The sequence below is a fragment of the Lissotriton vulgaris genome, chromosome 12, assembly GCF_964263255.1.
Source record: "Lissotriton vulgaris chromosome 12, aLisVul1.2, whole genome shotgun sequence".
In the NCBI taxonomy this organism is placed as follows: Eukaryota; Metazoa; Chordata; class Amphibia; order Caudata; family Salamandridae; genus Lissotriton; species Lissotriton vulgaris.
The window spans coordinates 112,576,206-112,595,015 of record NC_141700.1 but is presented as its reverse complement, the minus strand read 5'-3'; the positions used below and the strand labels follow the sequence as shown (position 1 = coordinate 112,595,015).

At 42.9% G+C, this 18,810-nt stretch overlaps 1 protein-coding gene across 1 annotated transcript; it reads left to right on the top strand.

Moving 5' to 3' along the window:
- The first annotated feature begins 6,570 nt into the window (after window positions 1-6,570).
- On the top strand, window positions 6,571-18,412 carry MLLT11 (MLLT11 transcription factor 7 cofactor). The gene is made up of 2 exons (XM_086947434.1): window positions 6,571-6,709; window positions 17,376-18,412. The coding sequence occupies exon 2, from the start codon at window positions 17,382-17,384 to the stop codon at window positions 17,640-17,642; it is 261 nt and encodes an 86-aa protein (XP_086803560.1). The 5' UTR covers window positions 6,571-6,709; window positions 17,376-17,381; the 3' UTR covers window positions 17,643-18,412.
- Window positions 18,413-18,810: the final 398 nt, after the last annotated feature.

Here is an 18,810-nt window from a genome sequence, read left to right as displayed (position 1 = left end):
ACCTCGGATTTGGCATGCCTTTACATGGGTAATACGCAAGAGTCATAGCAGCAATGCCCCTGGCACCAAGGTTAGTCTCCTCAACAACAAATATTTACACTAAAATGTCAGTTTTAGATATTTTTGGGAAATCCAACCATTTTTTTCCAAACATCAGCTTAAGAGTTCTAAAAATGCACACTTTTCCCCCCGAATACACACTTTTTATTTTTGAAATACATATATTAATTCAGTCAAGCAAAAGCTTCTAATTTAGTAGGCTGTGTTGCACACAGGAGAGCTACTTACCGGTAGCTGGAGAGCTGGCAGTAGCTCACGAGCTACTTGTTAGAGAAGCCTGGGTTAGAGTAACAATAGGAGTAATCTCCATAGTCTCAACCCAGTCGCTGGAGAGAAGCAGCAAAGTAGAGGAGTAGCTAGAAAAACCCTCTAAAGGTGAACCCAGTTACAAGGGCTAGGAGATCACAGATTGGCAATATTATTCACCAAGGAATATCCACAGTACTTAATTTGAGCCGGTGCTTGCCAGTGGTGGCCACCGGCACTCCATTTTGGGGACCTATTCATCTGCATCATATATTAACCAAGAGCAAGAGAGCGATAAACATACAAAGCAGGAAAGACGGAGGAAGACAAGGACAGACAAACTGCCACAAAGGGAGAAAGTAGGAGCTTGCAAGAGTGAGATAAACAGAAGGGAGTGTTTGATAGTTAGAGAGGCCTGAGACGGATTTAAGACTTCGCAGCCTTGTTATGCGGCCCACCAACATTTGAACTGTCCGCTGGCTTCTGAGCAGAACTCTGAGCACCGGCACTCATTCTTTTACAAATTAAGCACTGAATATCCTAATCCACCCAAGTGGTAATGAGCCAGTGAGCTTCAGTGTAATTAAAGATAAACCCAGAACAAATGTGATCAGAGGCGAGAAGCTGAAGGAAGAGGAGAAAGAAGGGCAAGGTGAGGTTTCAGTCGACAACTAGCAGTTACTACGGATAGAAGATAGGGAGGTAAGAGTCAGAAGATGGAGGGGCTGTTTTATGGTCTGGCCCCCATCTATTCATAACAGGCCGAAAAAGGGGAGATGGGTCATGAAGGTGACTTTAACCCTCCGCAAATAATATAGATGTCTGAGTAGGAAGCCCCAGTCCAAAAGCTATATATGTGGCTAAGTAATGTTGTTGTTGGTGAGAATCCAGTGGATGAAATGGACCAAGACCTCCATTGGGAGTGCTTCAAGGGATCAGGCGGAGCCCTGGCGGCGCAGTATGAAGAACAGAAGGAATCAAGCACTGAAGAACCAAACTATTAATATCAAAAGCTGAAACATATAAAGGAAGTTGGGGGAGATACTGGCAAAACCAGACAAAAACACAAAATGTTTTCAAAAGCTTGACAACAATGTTCCTATATATTTTTTAAAACTCCACTCTTTCTGCTATCCTATCAATAATGCACTGGGCAGTGCTAATATTGACCCCTCAGGATCGGGTTTCTGTACTGGGTGACAGATGCTGTTGCGGTGAGCCACAGATGAGGATCAAAAGAGTTGTAAAAAGTGTCCCTTTCCTGTACTGTCAGGTCCAGCTTTAGGGCAGTGCGACTGGTGCGGCCGCACTGGGCGCTGACCTAGAAGGGGGGCTGTGTTGTGCAATAACTTACAATTAAAAAGCACCTGCTGCAGAGTTCCATGTGCGTCCAGCTTTGAGGCAGTAAGAAAAAGGCCAAGATAACTTTTGTGAATAATGTTCCTGCTAGAGAGAGAGAGAGAGAAATGGAGTTGTGTCTAGTGGCAGTTTTGACTAGCCATAAAGTAGGGCAGAGGGTTAATATGCCTGCTGCAAAGAACATATCTGCATTTTTTTGTGGATGGCTGAGTGGATTAGTAAAACCAGGTTTAACAAACAAATTAAATGTATGTGGGAGAGGGGCTATGGGGAGATGACGGGCACTTTGCCGGGTGGTAGTGAAGGAATCCAAGGTGGAGGTCATGAAAGGGGCACAAAAAAACCTTGTTGCACCAGGCACTAAAGCTGGCCCTGTGTACTGTCCCTCTGTTTGGAAGTAACTCCAATGATTTCTGCCCTGAGTTGCAATCTCTTGTTTGACGAGGCAATTATCAACATGTTCTGAACATCTCAGAAGTCATCAGACAAGGCATTGTGTATGACATAAGTGATGTATGTAGCTAAAGGTTTGAGTAAAATTTTCATTGTTCAGTTTTTTGTATTACCATTTTTTGCAGATTATTTTTCATTTTTTACATAGTATATTTAGATACATATTTTTTATATTAGCGTTGGTCTTGCCACGGAGGGTTGTAAACATAAATTGTGTAAAAAAATAAATCTCAATATCCTTGCAAATTAAAAAAAATACTGCCTTGACTAATGGCTAAAAGGGTCACTCATCCTCCCACTGGGACAGTTTCAGTTACTTTGGCGCGTCGTCTCTTTGCTCTGGTTGGCAGGAGGTAATTCGTACAACATGCCCCAATTTGGCCAATGGCAAGCAGCCTTCTTCTCCCCTCCAGCTTCTCCCATCTCCACATTCACCAAGTACAAGGAAAGGAAGCTGGATCTAGTTATACCCCAAGCGTGTCCAATGGTAAGAGGTGAATTGTGTGGCCCTTACCCCGCCAACCTGCTTTACTCACATGGATTTTTAGAACATATGCTTCTTCTTTTAAATATGAGTTATAATGAAAAGTTAAAAGTTCATGGATGATGTACTTAACTCGCATAAATAAAGAAATGAACACTTGTTGGAAGTGTAGCTTGACTTAAATTTTGTATCTAGTTCACTTTGCAAGTCCCACCTTTAGCTTCCTTTTTCCAGACAGGGGACGTGGATTCACAGTCTACGGTCCTTGAACCAGGCTGAGGTGCTTCCCTTTCAAATGTTATGTCCTGATTGTAGTTCAGATACAAGCTTTGCTCACTGTGATGGCTCTCACAGCTGGTAGTTATGATAAAGGTTCCTAACAGGAGTCTCCAAACATTGGTACAGTGAATGGTGAAGACGCTGCACCTGGTAATGGGATTGTTCCATAAATTACTAAATATGGCAATGCTATCAAGGTAGGCCACAAAGAACTCGCCCAGCCCTTAAGAAAACATAGTTCATTAGGTTCTGATAATTGGCAGGAGGATTCTTGAACTCAAAAGACGTGACCCTGAACTGGTACAAACCCTCTGCTACAGAGAACGCAGTCTTAGCATTAGGTACAAGGTGATCTGCCAATAACCACTGTTCTAGCGGCTCCAGCCAATGGTACTGAAGAGGCGGGCAGCATCCAGTTTGTTCACTAACTCATCATCTTGGGTGTGCATCTGTCTTGGTCACCGCATTGAGAGCCAGCTAGTCCACACAAAAGCATGTCAGTGGGTCCTTGCTTGGGCACCCTCACTATTAGGATCGCCCAAGGACTGGGGGGAATGTTCGGTCACTCCTAAGTCCTTCACCTTAGCAACCCCTGTTTTGATGCATTCTTGGACTCTTTCGGACATCCGCGGTACCATACTCTTTACTGGCACTGTATCGGCTAAATCGATGTTAGTTGCACAAAGATATGTTAGCCCTCGGATCAACGAGAAAAAAGTGGAAAATCATCACAGCACCCCTCTGGATACCGCTTGCAGTTTAGGCGTCAGTTCAGTTGCAAATTGTACCCGCTCTACGGAACTAACAGCCTGATTCATCAAAGACCCGTTTTGCGAGTCTATAATAGCGATTCATAAGGAATCGCTATCACAGACTCGCAAAACGGGATTCATGTAGGAATCGCAAAATAAACTACGATTCCTACATATTCCTTATTTGCGATTAGCAAATTGCTAATCGCAAATAAGGAATAACTTCCCATTCATTCCTATGGGCCAAAAGGCCCATAGGAATGAATGGGGAGTATTCCTTATTTGCGATTAGCAATTTGCTAATCGCAAATAAGATAGCGATTTAAAGGGTGCCAGGGTTGTCCAAAGGACACCCTGTAGCACCCCTTAAATGCAAATCTAAACAGGTGTTGCGCACACACATGTCCAAAGGACATGTGTGTGTGCAACGTGCAATTTAGAAAAATGCTTTTAAAAGCATTTTTCTAAGTTTTCGCTATTTACCACAAGGTTTGACCTCGCGGTAAATAGCGGGCCGAAATTGCGAATTCGCTATTTAAAAATGGATGATGAATTGCTTTTAAGGAATCTCAAATAGAGATGTAATTTGGGATGATGAATCCCAAATGCAAGAATCGCACTCGCAAAGGGCCAGATTCTCAGAATCTGGCCCTTTGCGAGCGCAATTCAGCTTGATAAATCAGGCTGTATGCCTCTACTTACAGTGCAATAGGCCAGGAGTGGCTCGTTGTTCTCCTCAATGTCCCTTGACTCCTTCGAGGCAAATGTATGGATCTGTACACGTTTGATTTTTACAAGGCCTGACACTGTCAGTAAAGAGTACAATGGGAGAAATATGCACTGTGGCATTGCATTATGGGCACTGCGGAAGCATGGAAAAACAAACTATCAGTGAAAACATAGATTTTATTTTTTGAAGTGTGAACAAAATGAATGAATATTATCAGTTTTATTGGAATGATTATTCTTAAATGTTGTGTACATTCACTGATTATCAATTTAACCTGGCCACTGGGGGTGCCATCAATGAGTGATTTCACCTACAGTCGCTCCTCACTATTTATGTTTGTTACCTTTAAAAGCAGAGTACCTCACCTGTTCAGTATTACCATAGGATTAAGACAAGGAAGTGGTTGAAACGTGTTATGGCAACGAACTCTTCGCAAATAAATGTTTGCACTGTGAACGGATGGAAGGCTTGTTTCACATTCTTGGAGTAGTGCGTGTTTTCTTTTGGAGTATATAAGCAGTGACGCTGTTTACAAGCCCCAACTCGAGAGGCTGGGTGTCTTTTTGATGCGTCAACTTCAAATGTAATATATATAAATATATATATATATATTTTTTTTTTAAGGGGAAAACATCTTTAGTTAAAAAAATTATATATATATATATATATATATATATATATATATTTATATATATATAATTTTTGTGACCAAGAGCCCGTGAGCTCGAAACGCGTCTGTTTATGCCCTAAATAAACAAACTTTCCGGTACCTGGTGGTGTGGCTTGTCGTCCTTTTTCCTGATCTGAAGAGAAATCCGTGGATATATATATATATATATATAAACAAATCCTGCGCGGCCCCAGCGTCTTCAATCACGCGGTAGTCAGCAGAACAGGACACGGACCCAATTCTCGTGCTTAATTAATTTTTATTCGCCCAAGTTGTCAGAGACGCGTTTCGCAACGCGAACGCCGCTTGTTCACTCGAACACTCCTTTATTGGTATGGACAGTGTTCATGCAGCAATTCTTCAAAGGCAGCTAGACCGTCTGCCTGACGCGTTGCGGAAATTGTTCCTTCTTCTGAGGCGATAGGTTCAGTGCAAATGCCGCAGGTCCCAGATTAAACGTGCGTAATGGCACACCCTGATTGGGCAGTTCAAATGTCACAGAGCCTTGCTGGGAACCGTAGTTGCTGATTAGCATTCGATGATTGCACTCTGCAAATAAAAGAAAAAACTCCAGGTGAGTCTCGGCACTAAGACTGTCCTGAATCCATAACATGGCCCCACTTATGTCAGCAACTACGGTTCCCAGCATGCAAGGCACTGTGACATTTGAACTGCCCAATCAGGGCGTGCCATTACTTGTGATCAAGCTCCGTTCGCGGAGCGAAACGCGTCAGGGAGGGCACTAGCTCTTTTCACTTTGCTGAATAAAATGGATTGCTGGCACAGGAGTGTGTGATGTGGCTTTTTGGTGTTTGGTGAACTTCGAATACAAGCACCTATTTGTGGAGTGAGGTCCACGCCTGCTGAAACCGCTACTTTCGGCGGTCAGGAGTTTCTGTTCATATATGTATATATATATATATATATATATATATATATATATATATATATATATATATTTTATTTTTTTTTTAATTTTTTTTTTTAATTTTTTTTCTTTCTAGTCCTTATTCCAATAATTTAAAACAGGCACTGACTCCGTGGGATGCGGTGATTCAAAGAAAACGTTATTCCATTCGATGAAACCCAGACGCGTTTTGGCGGACAAGTCCGCCGAGCTCACTACATCGAAAATCAAGCCGTGAGAAGTAATAGGAGCGTCCTCTGGCCCTGCAGACCCTGACAGATTCCTTCAGGAGGGCTATTTATTTATTTCAGCATCTCTGCGGTGGGCCGCCGTCTCACGTCATGGGGGAGCAGCGCGCTGCACCGAGGCTATTTCTGTTGTGCGGTTACATGACCTGCAGAGCGTCGCATCCTCTCCGCCTCCCCTCCATGTCTGCTGTCTGATGGACAGGTAGGGGGAGGTGGGCGAGGGGACCATGTGATGAAGGAGGGAGGGTGGGGCAGAACCACGTGACTCCGTGGGCGCTGCCCGCCACAGGCTGCAAAGCTGAATCATTCCCCCGCCACCCTTGGCAGAGAAGGGCTTCTCAGCGCTGCGGTGACACTCCCCCGGCCCCGCAGCATCGTCTGTGCCAGGGAAGCTTGCCAGCCTGCCTCTGCAGCCCCAGGGTTGACTCACAGGAACTTGACATCGAACACCCACCAGCCCACCTCCTTCGCCCCGCGGCCGTCTGAAACCTCTCCATCATAAACAAAGAGCCCGTGAACCAGTAAGTACCAGCGGTCATTAACACGTGTTAATGTCTAGTTTTTATAACGCTCGCCAAGAGGGAGATTAAGTGATTATTCGAGGTTTTGTGGCGGATTGAGCATTATTTTTCTACGTGGTTGGCTGAGATCAGTTGTTTATGGACTACAGACTTAAAGTGAAGGGAGGAAGCAGTGTGTGTGCATGTGTGTGTGTGTGTATGTATATATATATATATATAGATATAGATATAGATATATATATATATACAGATATAGATATAGATATATATATATATATATACACCTTTCAGAATGCATAATAAATGTGTGTGCCATCAGAATACTCAAGAAGCGTAATACAGAGATGGGGACCTTATGGGCAACCTACAGAAGAAACCTAAAAAGGTCTATCTAATAAGCTTTGGAATAATCGCTAGAATGATTGGAGAGTATGATACCTGTCAGAATATTGAACACAAACATCAAAGTTAGTAAGGTAATTGATTTTAGCATATTTGACAGAAGAAATGTAAAGATGGAATAGTCCTTCAGCTTTTGATAATTGTCACAGATATAGAGATGTCATGGAGAGCTTTCAGAGTAGTCAACAGTAGATATACAGGGATGGTACAGTGATGTGCTTTCAGAGTTGTCGACAGTAGATATACAGAGATGGTACGGGGATGAGCTTTCAGAGTTGTCGACAGTAGATATACAGAGATGGTACGGTGATGAGCTTTCAGAGTTGTCGACTAGATATACAGAGATGGTACGGCGATGAGCTTTCAGAGTAGTCAACAGTAGATATACAGAGATGGTACGGGGATGAGCTTTCAGAGTAGTCAACAGTAGATATACAGGGATGGTACAGTGATGAGCTTTCAGAGTTGTCGACAGTAGATATACAGAGATGGTACGGGGATGAGCTTTCAGAGTTGTCGACAGTAGATATACAGAGATGGTACGGTGATGAGCTTTCAGAGTTGTCGACTAGATATACAGAGATGGTACGGTGATAAGCTTTCAGAGTAGTCAACAGTAGATATACAGAGATGGTACGGGGATGAGCTTTCAGAGTTGTCGACAGTAGATATACAGAGATGGTACGGGGATGAGCTTTCAGAGTAGTCAACAGTAGATACATAGAAATGGTATTGTGATGAGCTTTCATAGTAGTCAACAGTAGATCTATAGAGATGGTATGGTGATGAGCTTTCAGAGTAGTCGACAGTAGATATATAGAGATGGTACGGGGATGAGCTTTCAGAGTTGTCGACAGTAGATATACAGAGATGGTACGGTGATGAGCTTTCAGAGTTGTCGACTAGATATACAGAGATGGTACGGCGATGAGCTTTCAGAGTAGTCAACAGTAGATATACAGAGATGGTACGGGGATGAGCTTTCAGAGTAGTCAACAGTAGATATACAGGGATGGTACAGTGATGAGCTTTCAGAGTTGTCGACAGTAGATATACAGAGATGGTACGGGGATGAGCTTTCAGAGTTGTCGACAGTAGATATACAGAGATGGTACGGTGATGAGCTTTCAGAGTTGTCGACTAGATATACAGAGATGGTACGGTGATAAGCTTTCAGAGTAGTCAACAGTAGATATACAGAGATGGTACGGGGATGAGCTTTCAGAGTTGTCGACAGTAGATATACAGAGATGGTACGGGGATGAGCTTTCAGAGTAGTCAACAGTAGATACATAGAAATGGTATTGTGATGAGCTTTCATAGTAGTCAACAGTAGATCTATAGAGATGGTATGGTGATGAGCTTTCAGAGTAGTCGACAGTAGATATATAGAGATGGTACGGTGATGAGCTTTCAGACAAGTAGTCGACAGCAGATATACGGATGTCTGATGATAAGCTTTCAAAGTAGTGAACAGCAAATATAGAGATAGTACGGTGATGAGCTTTCAGAGTAGTCAACAGCAGGTGTACAGATGATACAGTGGAGCACTTTTAGAGTAGTCAACAGCAGATACAGAGATGGTACGATGAATCGCTTTTAGAGTAATCAACAGAAGATATAGCGATGGTTAGGTGATTTCAGAGTAGTCAATTGCAGATATGAGATGGGACGGTGATGAGTTTTCAGAGTAGATAACCACAGATATATAGAGATGGAATTGTGGTAAGCTTTCAGAGTAGTCGGTAGTAGATATAGAGATGGTACCGTGATGAGCTTTCAGAGTAGTTGGGAGTAGATATAGAGATGGTTTGATGAGGAGCTTTCAGAGTAGTCAACAGCAGGTATATAGATGATATGGTGGAGCACTTTTAGAGTAGTCGACAGCAGATACAGATGTGATATGATGAATCCCTTTTAGAGTAACCAACAAGATATAGCGATGGTTAGGTGATTTCAGAGTAGTCAATTGCAGATATGAGATGGAACGCTGATGAGTTTTCAGAGTAGTTAACCGCAGATATATAGAGATGGAATTGTGGTGAGCTTTCAGAGCAGTCGGGAGTAGATACAGAAATGGTACAGTGATGAGCTTTCAGAGTAGTCGGGCAGATATAGAGATGGTACGCTGATGAGCTTTCACAGTAGTCAACAACAGATATTTAGAGATGGAATGGTAATGATCTTTCAGAGTAGTTGACACAAGAGATGCGAAGATTATAAGGTGATGACCTTTCAGAATAATCAACGGCAGATCTAGATGTGGTGGTGGGACATGAGCTTTTGACTAATGGACCGATGAAAAATGCAAATAGTGAGGTACATGAGTTTTCAGAATAATCTACAGCAAATGTATAAACGGGTGTGGCAGATGAGATTTCAAATAATACAGCAGAAATATGCAGATGGGATCCTATGCAAACCTTCAGAATGAAGGAGAGAAAACAATGTAAAGCTGGTACAGTAAATAAGCTTTCACCTAATCAATAGAAGGAACAGGATGCTGACATAGTGTGCCAGGTTTCCGAAGAGTTTGCCAATGAAATGAAAGATATAGCCCTTCAGCTTTCGAAAAATGGACAATAGAAATATTAGAGTTGACACGGTGCATACATTTCATAACTATCAACAGAAGAAATAAGGAAAAAAATAGTACATAATATTTTTGAAGCGTTCTGAATAATTGACAGAATAAATATTAGAGATTGTACATGACCTAATTAATATTCAAGAGAAGCAATATAATGATGATGTGGTCTTTGGAGGGGCTGCAACCGGGACATGGTGGCTTAATATAAAATAAGGATCTCTCGTCCTCCACGGGAGGCGGCAGGAGGGGCGGGGCCACCTCAAATCACATCCTTTCATCCTATTTGGTAATCAGCCCATTTTAGCACAGCCAGGCCAGCTGGGGACTTCTGTTTGCACCGCTACCGCCTATACCGATAAAACTTGGAAATGATTCTAAAACGCGGGGACAAACCCTGGATTTTCAGTTGTGGAATACATCGTCCGTCATCTCAACCATGATCCCCGTGCGTGGGGCGTGGCCGGCCTGGGACCGGAAGCGCGGGATTTTATCCTATTAATAATGCAATTATTGTCCGCAGACAAAAGAGCCGGGGTCTGGGCAGAACGAAAGAACAGGGCTCTGCAGGGCGTGGCCTCCAGTGCCTTCAAGAGCCGCGCGCGTGCGCGTGTCTGCCTGCGCGTGCTGGGCTCGGCGTGTCTATATCTGTCCCTGAGGCTGGCAGCACGGGTGTCCTTGCGAGAGGGAGTGTGCGTGTGTAAATGGGTTTAGATGTGCTGGTGACAGTCAGCCTGCCAACGAGAGAGCGAGAGAGAGAGTGGTGCCCCCATGGATATATATACTATGTCCAGTTTACAGCCCCTCCAAAGACAACATAATTTTAATATTTATTTTCCTGATAATTAAAAAGTCAATGTAAAATGTCTTCCTAATATTCATTTTGTCATTTATTCAGAACGCTTCAAAAATATCATGTAACATACTTTTGCCTACATTTCTCATATATGTATATATATCACCAGGATCCCAGCGATGCAACCTTCACAGGGAGCATATATATATATATTTTTTTTTCCTCCAGATTTGTGTGTTTGCTGCCATGCATCCAGACCGTTGGTGGTGCAAAGAAGAGGCGTTACTACACATGCCTCATAAAACACTGTAAACACTTTCCTCATATTACGAAGAAGCTTGCACTTGCCACAGATGTAGGAACGTGTTGCAGCTGTTTACACTGCCTTTGTCAACCAAGCATAGCACGTCATTTCACCTTGCATTTAAACCTTCACAACAGGTGAGGCCACTTAAATGAACATAAACAAATTACTTCCTTCGCAGTCTTTTTTTTCAAATGTTCACCATATTTATAATTACGCCATCACTCGTAATAAAATGTATACAATTCAGCGCAGTGAAACATGTACAAAGAATAGGAATTGAAAATTCCTAATTGTGTTTTCCTGCAAATTGCAACTAGGAAATCTCTATTCCCTATGTATGAAACTCTTTTGAGTTTCACTTGTGATCTCTAGTGCGTCATAAATAGACTTACCACAAGAATATGAATCAGGTACGTCACATTTTACAACCCATTATTAATCACAGCCATCACAGGGATGGTAGTGTGCTGGGGTGAACAAACCACCATGTCTGTGATTGCTTTTAAATAAAGCAATATTTTTTTTAAACACAGCCCATTTTCCTTAACCGCATGCGCGCTAGCGGGTTTTCCCGCTGCGCGCTGAAATTTGAAAAAACCCACGTTACGTGACAAAGCCAGCTCGTCATGCGCGCAGCGCAGGTAACGCCCATGACGAGCTGGCTTTGTCACCAGCATCGAAGGGGTTAAAGGAAAAGGGAATGGGTTTAAAAAGAAAAGAAAAAAATTAAACTTCGAAATTAATTTTTTTATTAAGATTAGGTTGTGGTCCGTAGGACCAGTCCTGCCGTACAAAAATATTTTACCAGCCTTTCTCGAAAGGGACGGGGCCCCTTCCAATTTACGGACGGTTTACCATCAACTTTGAGTTGGTGGTAAAATGTGAATGTTTTGCGACCACGTTTCGGTTGCAAAACATTTGTACATACCGTTTATGTTTGGAAAGGACACCCACAAAAGGCCCTTCCCAAATACCGAATCGCAAAACCCAAATTATGACTTGGTAACGAGTTACCAATCACAATGTGGGCTTTGTACATCCCGCAAAGCGTTTTTCCGGTCGCAAATGGGCCGATTCTGTGATTTGGCACATTTGTGCCCATAATTCTTTACAGTGCAGGGTCCCACCATCATCCTTCTCTTAACTCTCTTTTAAATTGTTGGTCTCTTGTTTATCCACATGAAAGTGGTTCTCTGGTAGCATGTATGTGAAATAATGTGAAATCTGTCATGAGACAATAATCACAGCCCATATATAGATCACAAATTGGTGCAAGTGTATATTTTAAGCAGTTCAAAGTCACTTTCAAAACCGATATTCAAGTTTTATAAACACTTTAAAAGTTTGTTTTGTAAGTCAGGTCAGGGGTAGACAGTCCCATAATTATGGACAACCCAAAGCAGTAGGAAAAACTATGGAAAAATTTATTTGGGGAAAAGGGTAAAATCTACAGAGACAACAATGAAAAAACATGTAAATCTCCTACAACCAATGGGAACAATTATGATGAAATAACATCAAACTGCATTCTTAGGATTCATTTTATTTGAATGTGTACAGTGCAAGGACATTGAAATGTCTGAAGTCTGTCTTTTTGCACATGTATCTCTTCAGCTATCTTTAAATCCTGATGTCTTCTTGACAAAGCCATAGAGTTTGTTTACTCAGGAGTTCACTTGAGAAACACCAACAGATGGAGCAGTCAGATTTCTATAGATGGGTGTAGGAAAGTAGGATCTGCTTCTTATGGATACTCCCACTTTTTGCTTGATATGACACTGTTTTTGACTAGTCGGACTGGGATCCTGCTAATCAGGACCCCAGTCTATCTGTTTTCTTTCTAAACTGTTGTGTTCAGTACCAAGGTACATCCCAAATTGGATACTGGGGTACCCTTGTCAGTCCCTAGTATATGGTATATGTATAATATAGGTACCCCAGAGGTCCCCCAAGGGCTGAAGCATGTATTATGCCACCCATTAGGGACCATTCAAAGTGCTACTACAGGCCTGCCAGTGCAGCCTGTGTAAGTTGATGCTAGCACCACTTACCAAAGATATAGGTTTACTTTATCTAAGGGTCACTGCACTTAAACCCTATCATCCATCCCTATAGCAGGCCTTTACAAACTTGAGGGCAGGGTGCTTGGTTCTAAGTGAGAGGGTGCTCCTGCATCAGCAGGACACCCCTGCAGCCCACGGAGTCCATTCTCCCAGGATGTCAGTGAAGCAGCCATATACTATAAAGAGGGGCACCGCGTAGTTATGCGATGACCATCTCAATACTGACTGCAATGAATCCTATAATGTTTGGTATCAGACATGTTGGAATCATACCTCCGGGGGGGAGGGGTAGATATGATTCCAAGCACTAGAAGAGCCCTCCATTAGGCTCTCAGTGTCCCAGCTACCAGCCTTCTTGACCCGAGCAGCACAAAATGGTTGCTGCCAACCAGAGAAACATTTCTTCCCTCCTGCTGCTGAGGCAAGCTCTAGCAGAGGAGGGTGGAACAATAGGCATCCGGTGACAGGGCGGTGTGACCACCTCCCAGACAGGATTCAGTGTATTGGGGCTGAGTGGGTGCGCTTGCCAGTGCCTGAAAGTCTGTATGCGGGGCACATTTGTTGTCCCTGTGCATAATCCAGTTCAAACCAGTCCTGGGAGCCGTTGGCTCCTGCTGTGGCACAAAACTGGACAAAGGACATGGGAGTAAACTCCCCCCTGTCCAGACCCTCTTTTTTAGTAAGGTCCCCTGAAGCGTCCCTACCCTTTCCTTAGGGTACTTAAGGGCTTACCTGAGTGTAGGTCCCTAGATATGTCGTGGGATAAGATTCAGAACAGATACTACTGTACTTTTACTGTCTGGGCACTTTGAACTTCGTTTGGGCCTGACTTCGTCTCCCTTCTAGTCTGCTGCATCGTCTGTGACTGTGCATCATACAGGAACCTTTCAAGGCCTGTGAAGCATCAAGGACTACTGAAATAATCTCCCTTAAAGTGAAGGAGTCACTCCCCTAAATTCGCAGGCACTGCAACGCTGCTGACCGGTCTGCTGATCCCAAGCTCCTACGGAGTCCGAAAGGTTCAACAACACAGGAGGTGGGTTTCTACGTCCATCGAGGCCAGAATCCCTTGTGGGGCTGCAATACCCAAACCCTTGTACATCGCATATTTTTGCAAGTGCACATGCTTGTTGTGCAATCCTGCAGCAAGTGCATTGGGCTCCAAATAGCTCCAACCTCTGGCAACTTCTCCTGAAAAAATCTTCAACCACTTTGCACCGTGTGGCCTGTTGTTTTGTAAAGCTGCACGAGGTCCTCCTGCGACTCCAGTGTTTTCGACCTGTGGGTCCTGTGGGGGGTCAACTACGTCTTATTTGGGCTCCCCTGATTGCTCTGGGCTGACCTCCTGCACGGGTTGCTTTTACCAAGGCTTGTTGATGCTGCCGCCAGACACCGACACCTCAGCACTCGACATCCTTTGTGGGACAGCTCGTATCCGGCTCCTGGTCGTCCTCAGCGTCGCCTGGTCCCCACAGCTGCAGAGTCAAGGTCATCGACATATATCCTGAAGCACCCGACATCGGCGGGTATTCGTCTACCGAGCCCCTGGTCACTCCAAAGTGACCTAGACTCTGTCCCCTCTGCTTTCAGGTTCTCTTCATCAAGAATCCACGTTTGGATTCCCACAAACACTTTCTCTTCTTTCAGCACTGTCCTGAAGTCCTCCATTGGGTTCGACAGTGGGGTTCCAACCCTTCATGCCCATGCACCCGGCTTCCCTGGTGTAGGTAACGTCGGTACTAGAGTATCTTCTCTCCTCTCCTCTCCAATCTCTCCAATATTCTGTCTTGCAGGGGGTTTCTTCAGGGTCCACTGGGAAGGGTCCTTAATCTGTAAAAAAAATCCAACTGCGACTTACATGTAGAGTTGTACAGAGCTCGTGCTCTTACCCTGCACGCGCCTCCGTGGGGTAATTGTCTACTTACCTTGGGTGGTTCCTTGGGTCCCCAGAGATTCTACAGCCTCTTGACACTGTCCTGACTCAAGTCGTGGTTCTTATGCCACTTTCTTAGTATATGGTTTGGTCCCCCCTGGGGCCCCCTGCGTATTAGTGCTATTTACTGTGATTTGTTTGCTGAAGTATTGTGTGCTTTGTGTCTATCTCCGTGTGGGAGATACTGTAACGTACTAGAGAGTGTTGTATAATGAATACATATTTTTATAATTACTTGGTGTGGTTCTCTTTCATTTAATCTATACTATAAGATTGTATTCTGGTAAAACAAGCTGCTTTACACTGCTTCAAGTCTAAGCCTGAAGGCTGCTCTCCACAACTACCACTTAGAGAGCTTTCTGTGGTTGTCTAAGACCTCTTAAATTACCATAGGGTTGTCTGGACAGGTGCAAGGCGCCCACTTACATTAGTGGACATCGTATACCAGGCCAGCTTCTCACAATGGGGTATTGTCACTGCGAAACCTAGGTACGATTAAATGTTTTGCTCTAAGATTTGGTGGGAAGGCATTCTTTATCCCTGTAAAGGTATATATGCTAAAGCCCCGACTGCAGCAACCTTTAGTACTGAACTGTGAGGCCTAACCAACTGCTCAGGACACATTGGAAAGCTGTTATCTGAGATGCCTTGCGCAAAACTAGATAACATCAAGATTTTGTGTAAAATAGTTATATTTTTTATTAGACTTTTGTTGTCATCTACATATGACCATCACAGAAAAGCTTCCTAGGATTGCATTGAGGATATTTGCACTGACAGTTTGCTTGGTGCCAAAGCATCCCAGTACAATTATTAGATTTAGGACAGCTGAATGATGGTCTGATCCTTCGCGTGCACATATGTCACTTCTGCCCTCGTTAAAGACTAATATTGTTTTTGATCAACGTCCTAGCTGCTCTGGGTGTATGAAATACATTTTTTTTGTCTGACCGGTTGCTGAAGATGAGGAGGTTGTGGGGACTTCAACTTTCCCTCTAAGGATGGATTATGGCCACACCAAGTGCTGATTTGTGAAATTGAATCCTGGAACTCTGCCCATAGCTTCTTTGACTAACAAGAGGGCTAGGGCCTTACCATACTCTAGCTAATGTTATTTTGACTCTGACGTTAAAGAACCAATGGGCACATGCATCAAAGGAACTTGCATTCGCAAATGGTGCGAATCGCAAAATTCGGCCGTTTGCGAATGCAATTCCCATTTTTGGGATGCATTAACATTTTTGCAATTTAAGAAATCGCAAAATTGCGATTTCTTAAATTGCAATTGCATTTAAGGAATCTCAAATTGAGATTCCTTAAATGCAATGCATCAAACTCTAAAAATTTGCGAATTCGCAAATAAGGGGAGCAAATTACCATGAAGTTGACCTTCATGGTAATTTGCGAAAACTTTGAAAAATGCACTAAAGTGCATTTTTCAAAGTTCCATTTTACACACACACATGCCCTTGGGGCATGTGAGTGTGCAAAATGTACTTCTAAGCAGATTTCAGGGGTGCAACAGGGTGTCCTTTGGACACCCCTGCACCCTTGAAATTGCATTCTTAATTTGCGAATTTCTAATGGTGAATTGCAAATTAAGAATGTCTTTCCATTCATTCCTATGGGCCTCTAGGCCCATAGGAATGGATGGGGGGGGGTATTCCTTAATTGTGATTCTCAATTAGAGAATCGCAATTAAGGAATTTTAAGAAATCTCTATTTTTATAGCGATTTCTTGATGCACTGCAGTTTGCAATTCCTTTAATTGCGATTCCTTATTTTTCACAATTAAGGAATCGCAAAATGCAATATTGATGCGTGTGCCAGTAAATGTTTATTTTTTCCTATATTGACCTTCTTAATATAGGTTCAGAGAAGATAAAAACAGTCTGCCTTAAAAAGCGATCAGTTTGTGCTAAATATGCATTGCAAAGGATTGGTCTTTGTTGTTTTCCAATTCCAAAAGTTTTCTTGGGTAGTACAGAAACATAACTAAACGCTGTCAAGGACATTTGCTGAGTTAATTATGACTAGTACAATACTATGAACTCATGAACAATGTTCCAATTGATACATTTTATGACATTGTTCATTTGTAGTTGACCTCTATAGGGCACTGTTAGTCGCATTGCAACTTGCAAAATGCCTTTATTTGAAAGACTGGCTTGTGCTATGTAGTCATACAAAAGAAGTGCATGATTTGTTCAGATTTCATTTTAGCTTCGTTTCTGAAATAAATCTTAGATTGATTGAATCCGGCTCCTTCGTTCACGACTGAAATCTCCTCCCTCATCACACCTTTGCTTCTTATGGAAGAGGTATTCAGGTCTTGGAGGTAGGCCCATTGTTCTGTATCCAGCTATGTCGATTACAATGGAGAAAATGTGAGGTTAGACCGTCTTCTAAGGCGTTCTGCCTAGTGCCGCTGCCCAAGCGCTCTTTAGTTTTAATAACTCGAATGGCGAGTAATCAGAAAACCAGAATGTTTGGTAAGAGCGAAACATGAAAGCGTTACAGTTTTTATCACGTATGACCAATTCCTCGTTCTTTCCTCTTACTCTCTACTCTTTTGCAGAACAAGATGCTGGACAGTGTGAGCAGCCAGTTCAACTCCTGCGTCTTCTGGAAGCTTCCTATCCCAGAGCTGGACCTAAGCGAGCTGGAGGGATTGGGCATCGAGTTCCCACGGCCTTCGAACAAGCAAGGTGCCAATGGAAAGCGCAGTAGGGAGTCTGATTACGGCATGCTGAAGGAGCCAAAAGAAGATGACACCCTAGTGCAGTACAACTCCTTCAACTACTGGAGAGCACCAATCATGGCGGTGGACTTTGATTTCATCTAGAGCGGTCTAGCATACCTTAGCATCCCCCAACCACTGCTTTTCACTCATGGAAGGTGCAATAGCAGATTGTGGTTGCCATCTTGAAAGGCGGAATAAAAGGCTTTGCCAACCAACTTTAAAGCTGGCATTGGAGGCTTTGGGGGGAAGAGTAGGTGATTTGAATTTATTTGTTGTCCATAACTGTGACACCAGACTTTGGGTGAGTGAGGTCTTTTTTGCTCATACCTCCAACATCTGACTTAGTGTAGTTTCTTCTCTTTTGTTTGGGCTATCCTGTGAAATTCCTTGTACTTCCCTTGTCTTACCTTATATTCCTTAGCTCCAATATTCAGATGTTTTTTCTGTACTTATGTTACAACTTTTGCTCATCAACTACTGGGGATAAAACCTTAACTTAATCCTTTGGGGATGGAACAAAAATGTAAAAGGACCTTTGTAATATATGCAGTTGATAGCAAGATATCAAGGCCTTGTATTTCTGCTCTAAAGTATTAGCCGAATATGAATGTTAGAGGCAGGCAGAGCTGTAAGTGCAAAGAAGTAGGTTTTGCAGGAGAAAATAATTATACATAATCTATATATTTGGCAGATATCTGTTTGCTGGAAAAATTTCCACCAAAACTTGTTTGGTGGAAAGTGTAAACACAGGCAAAATGTTGTAATGTTACAAACATAGTAAACATTTTCAACTTCAGAGAACGCAGCAGGATGAAATACGATTATATGCATACACTTCTACAGAATTGAAACACAGAAAGCCATTTATCAGCGAATCCAAAAAAGATGGACCTCTTTGAGATACGGGGTTAATATATGCTGAATGTAGTTCATACTTTTTTAAGTTTATTTATTATTTATTAAGCGATTTCTACATTGTGTCAGTGTTCTGCTTTTCGTTCGATTTAGAGTGACTTAAGGCATTGCAAATGCTACACCACATCTTAAGTGGAATAAAAAAAACACATACACAGAGTCACCGCAAACAGATTAACCTTGACTAAGCAATAGGTCATGGTGTCCTCCCTCTTCTTTCCCCTCAATGGACCCTTCTATGGAAAAATGTGGTCCAGTTGGCTCAATTGCAATGGACAAGGACTGCATCTCCCAGAATACATTGAATTCTGGTAGATTGGGAAGCTCAAGAGACCGGGATGTGGTGTATCCCATG

Excerpts from the sequence above, each read along its gene's own strand:
- MLLT11 (XM_086947434.1), top strand. The coding sequence starts at position 17,382 with ATGCTGGACAGTGTGAGCAGCCAGTTCAACTCCTGCGTCTTCTGGAAG.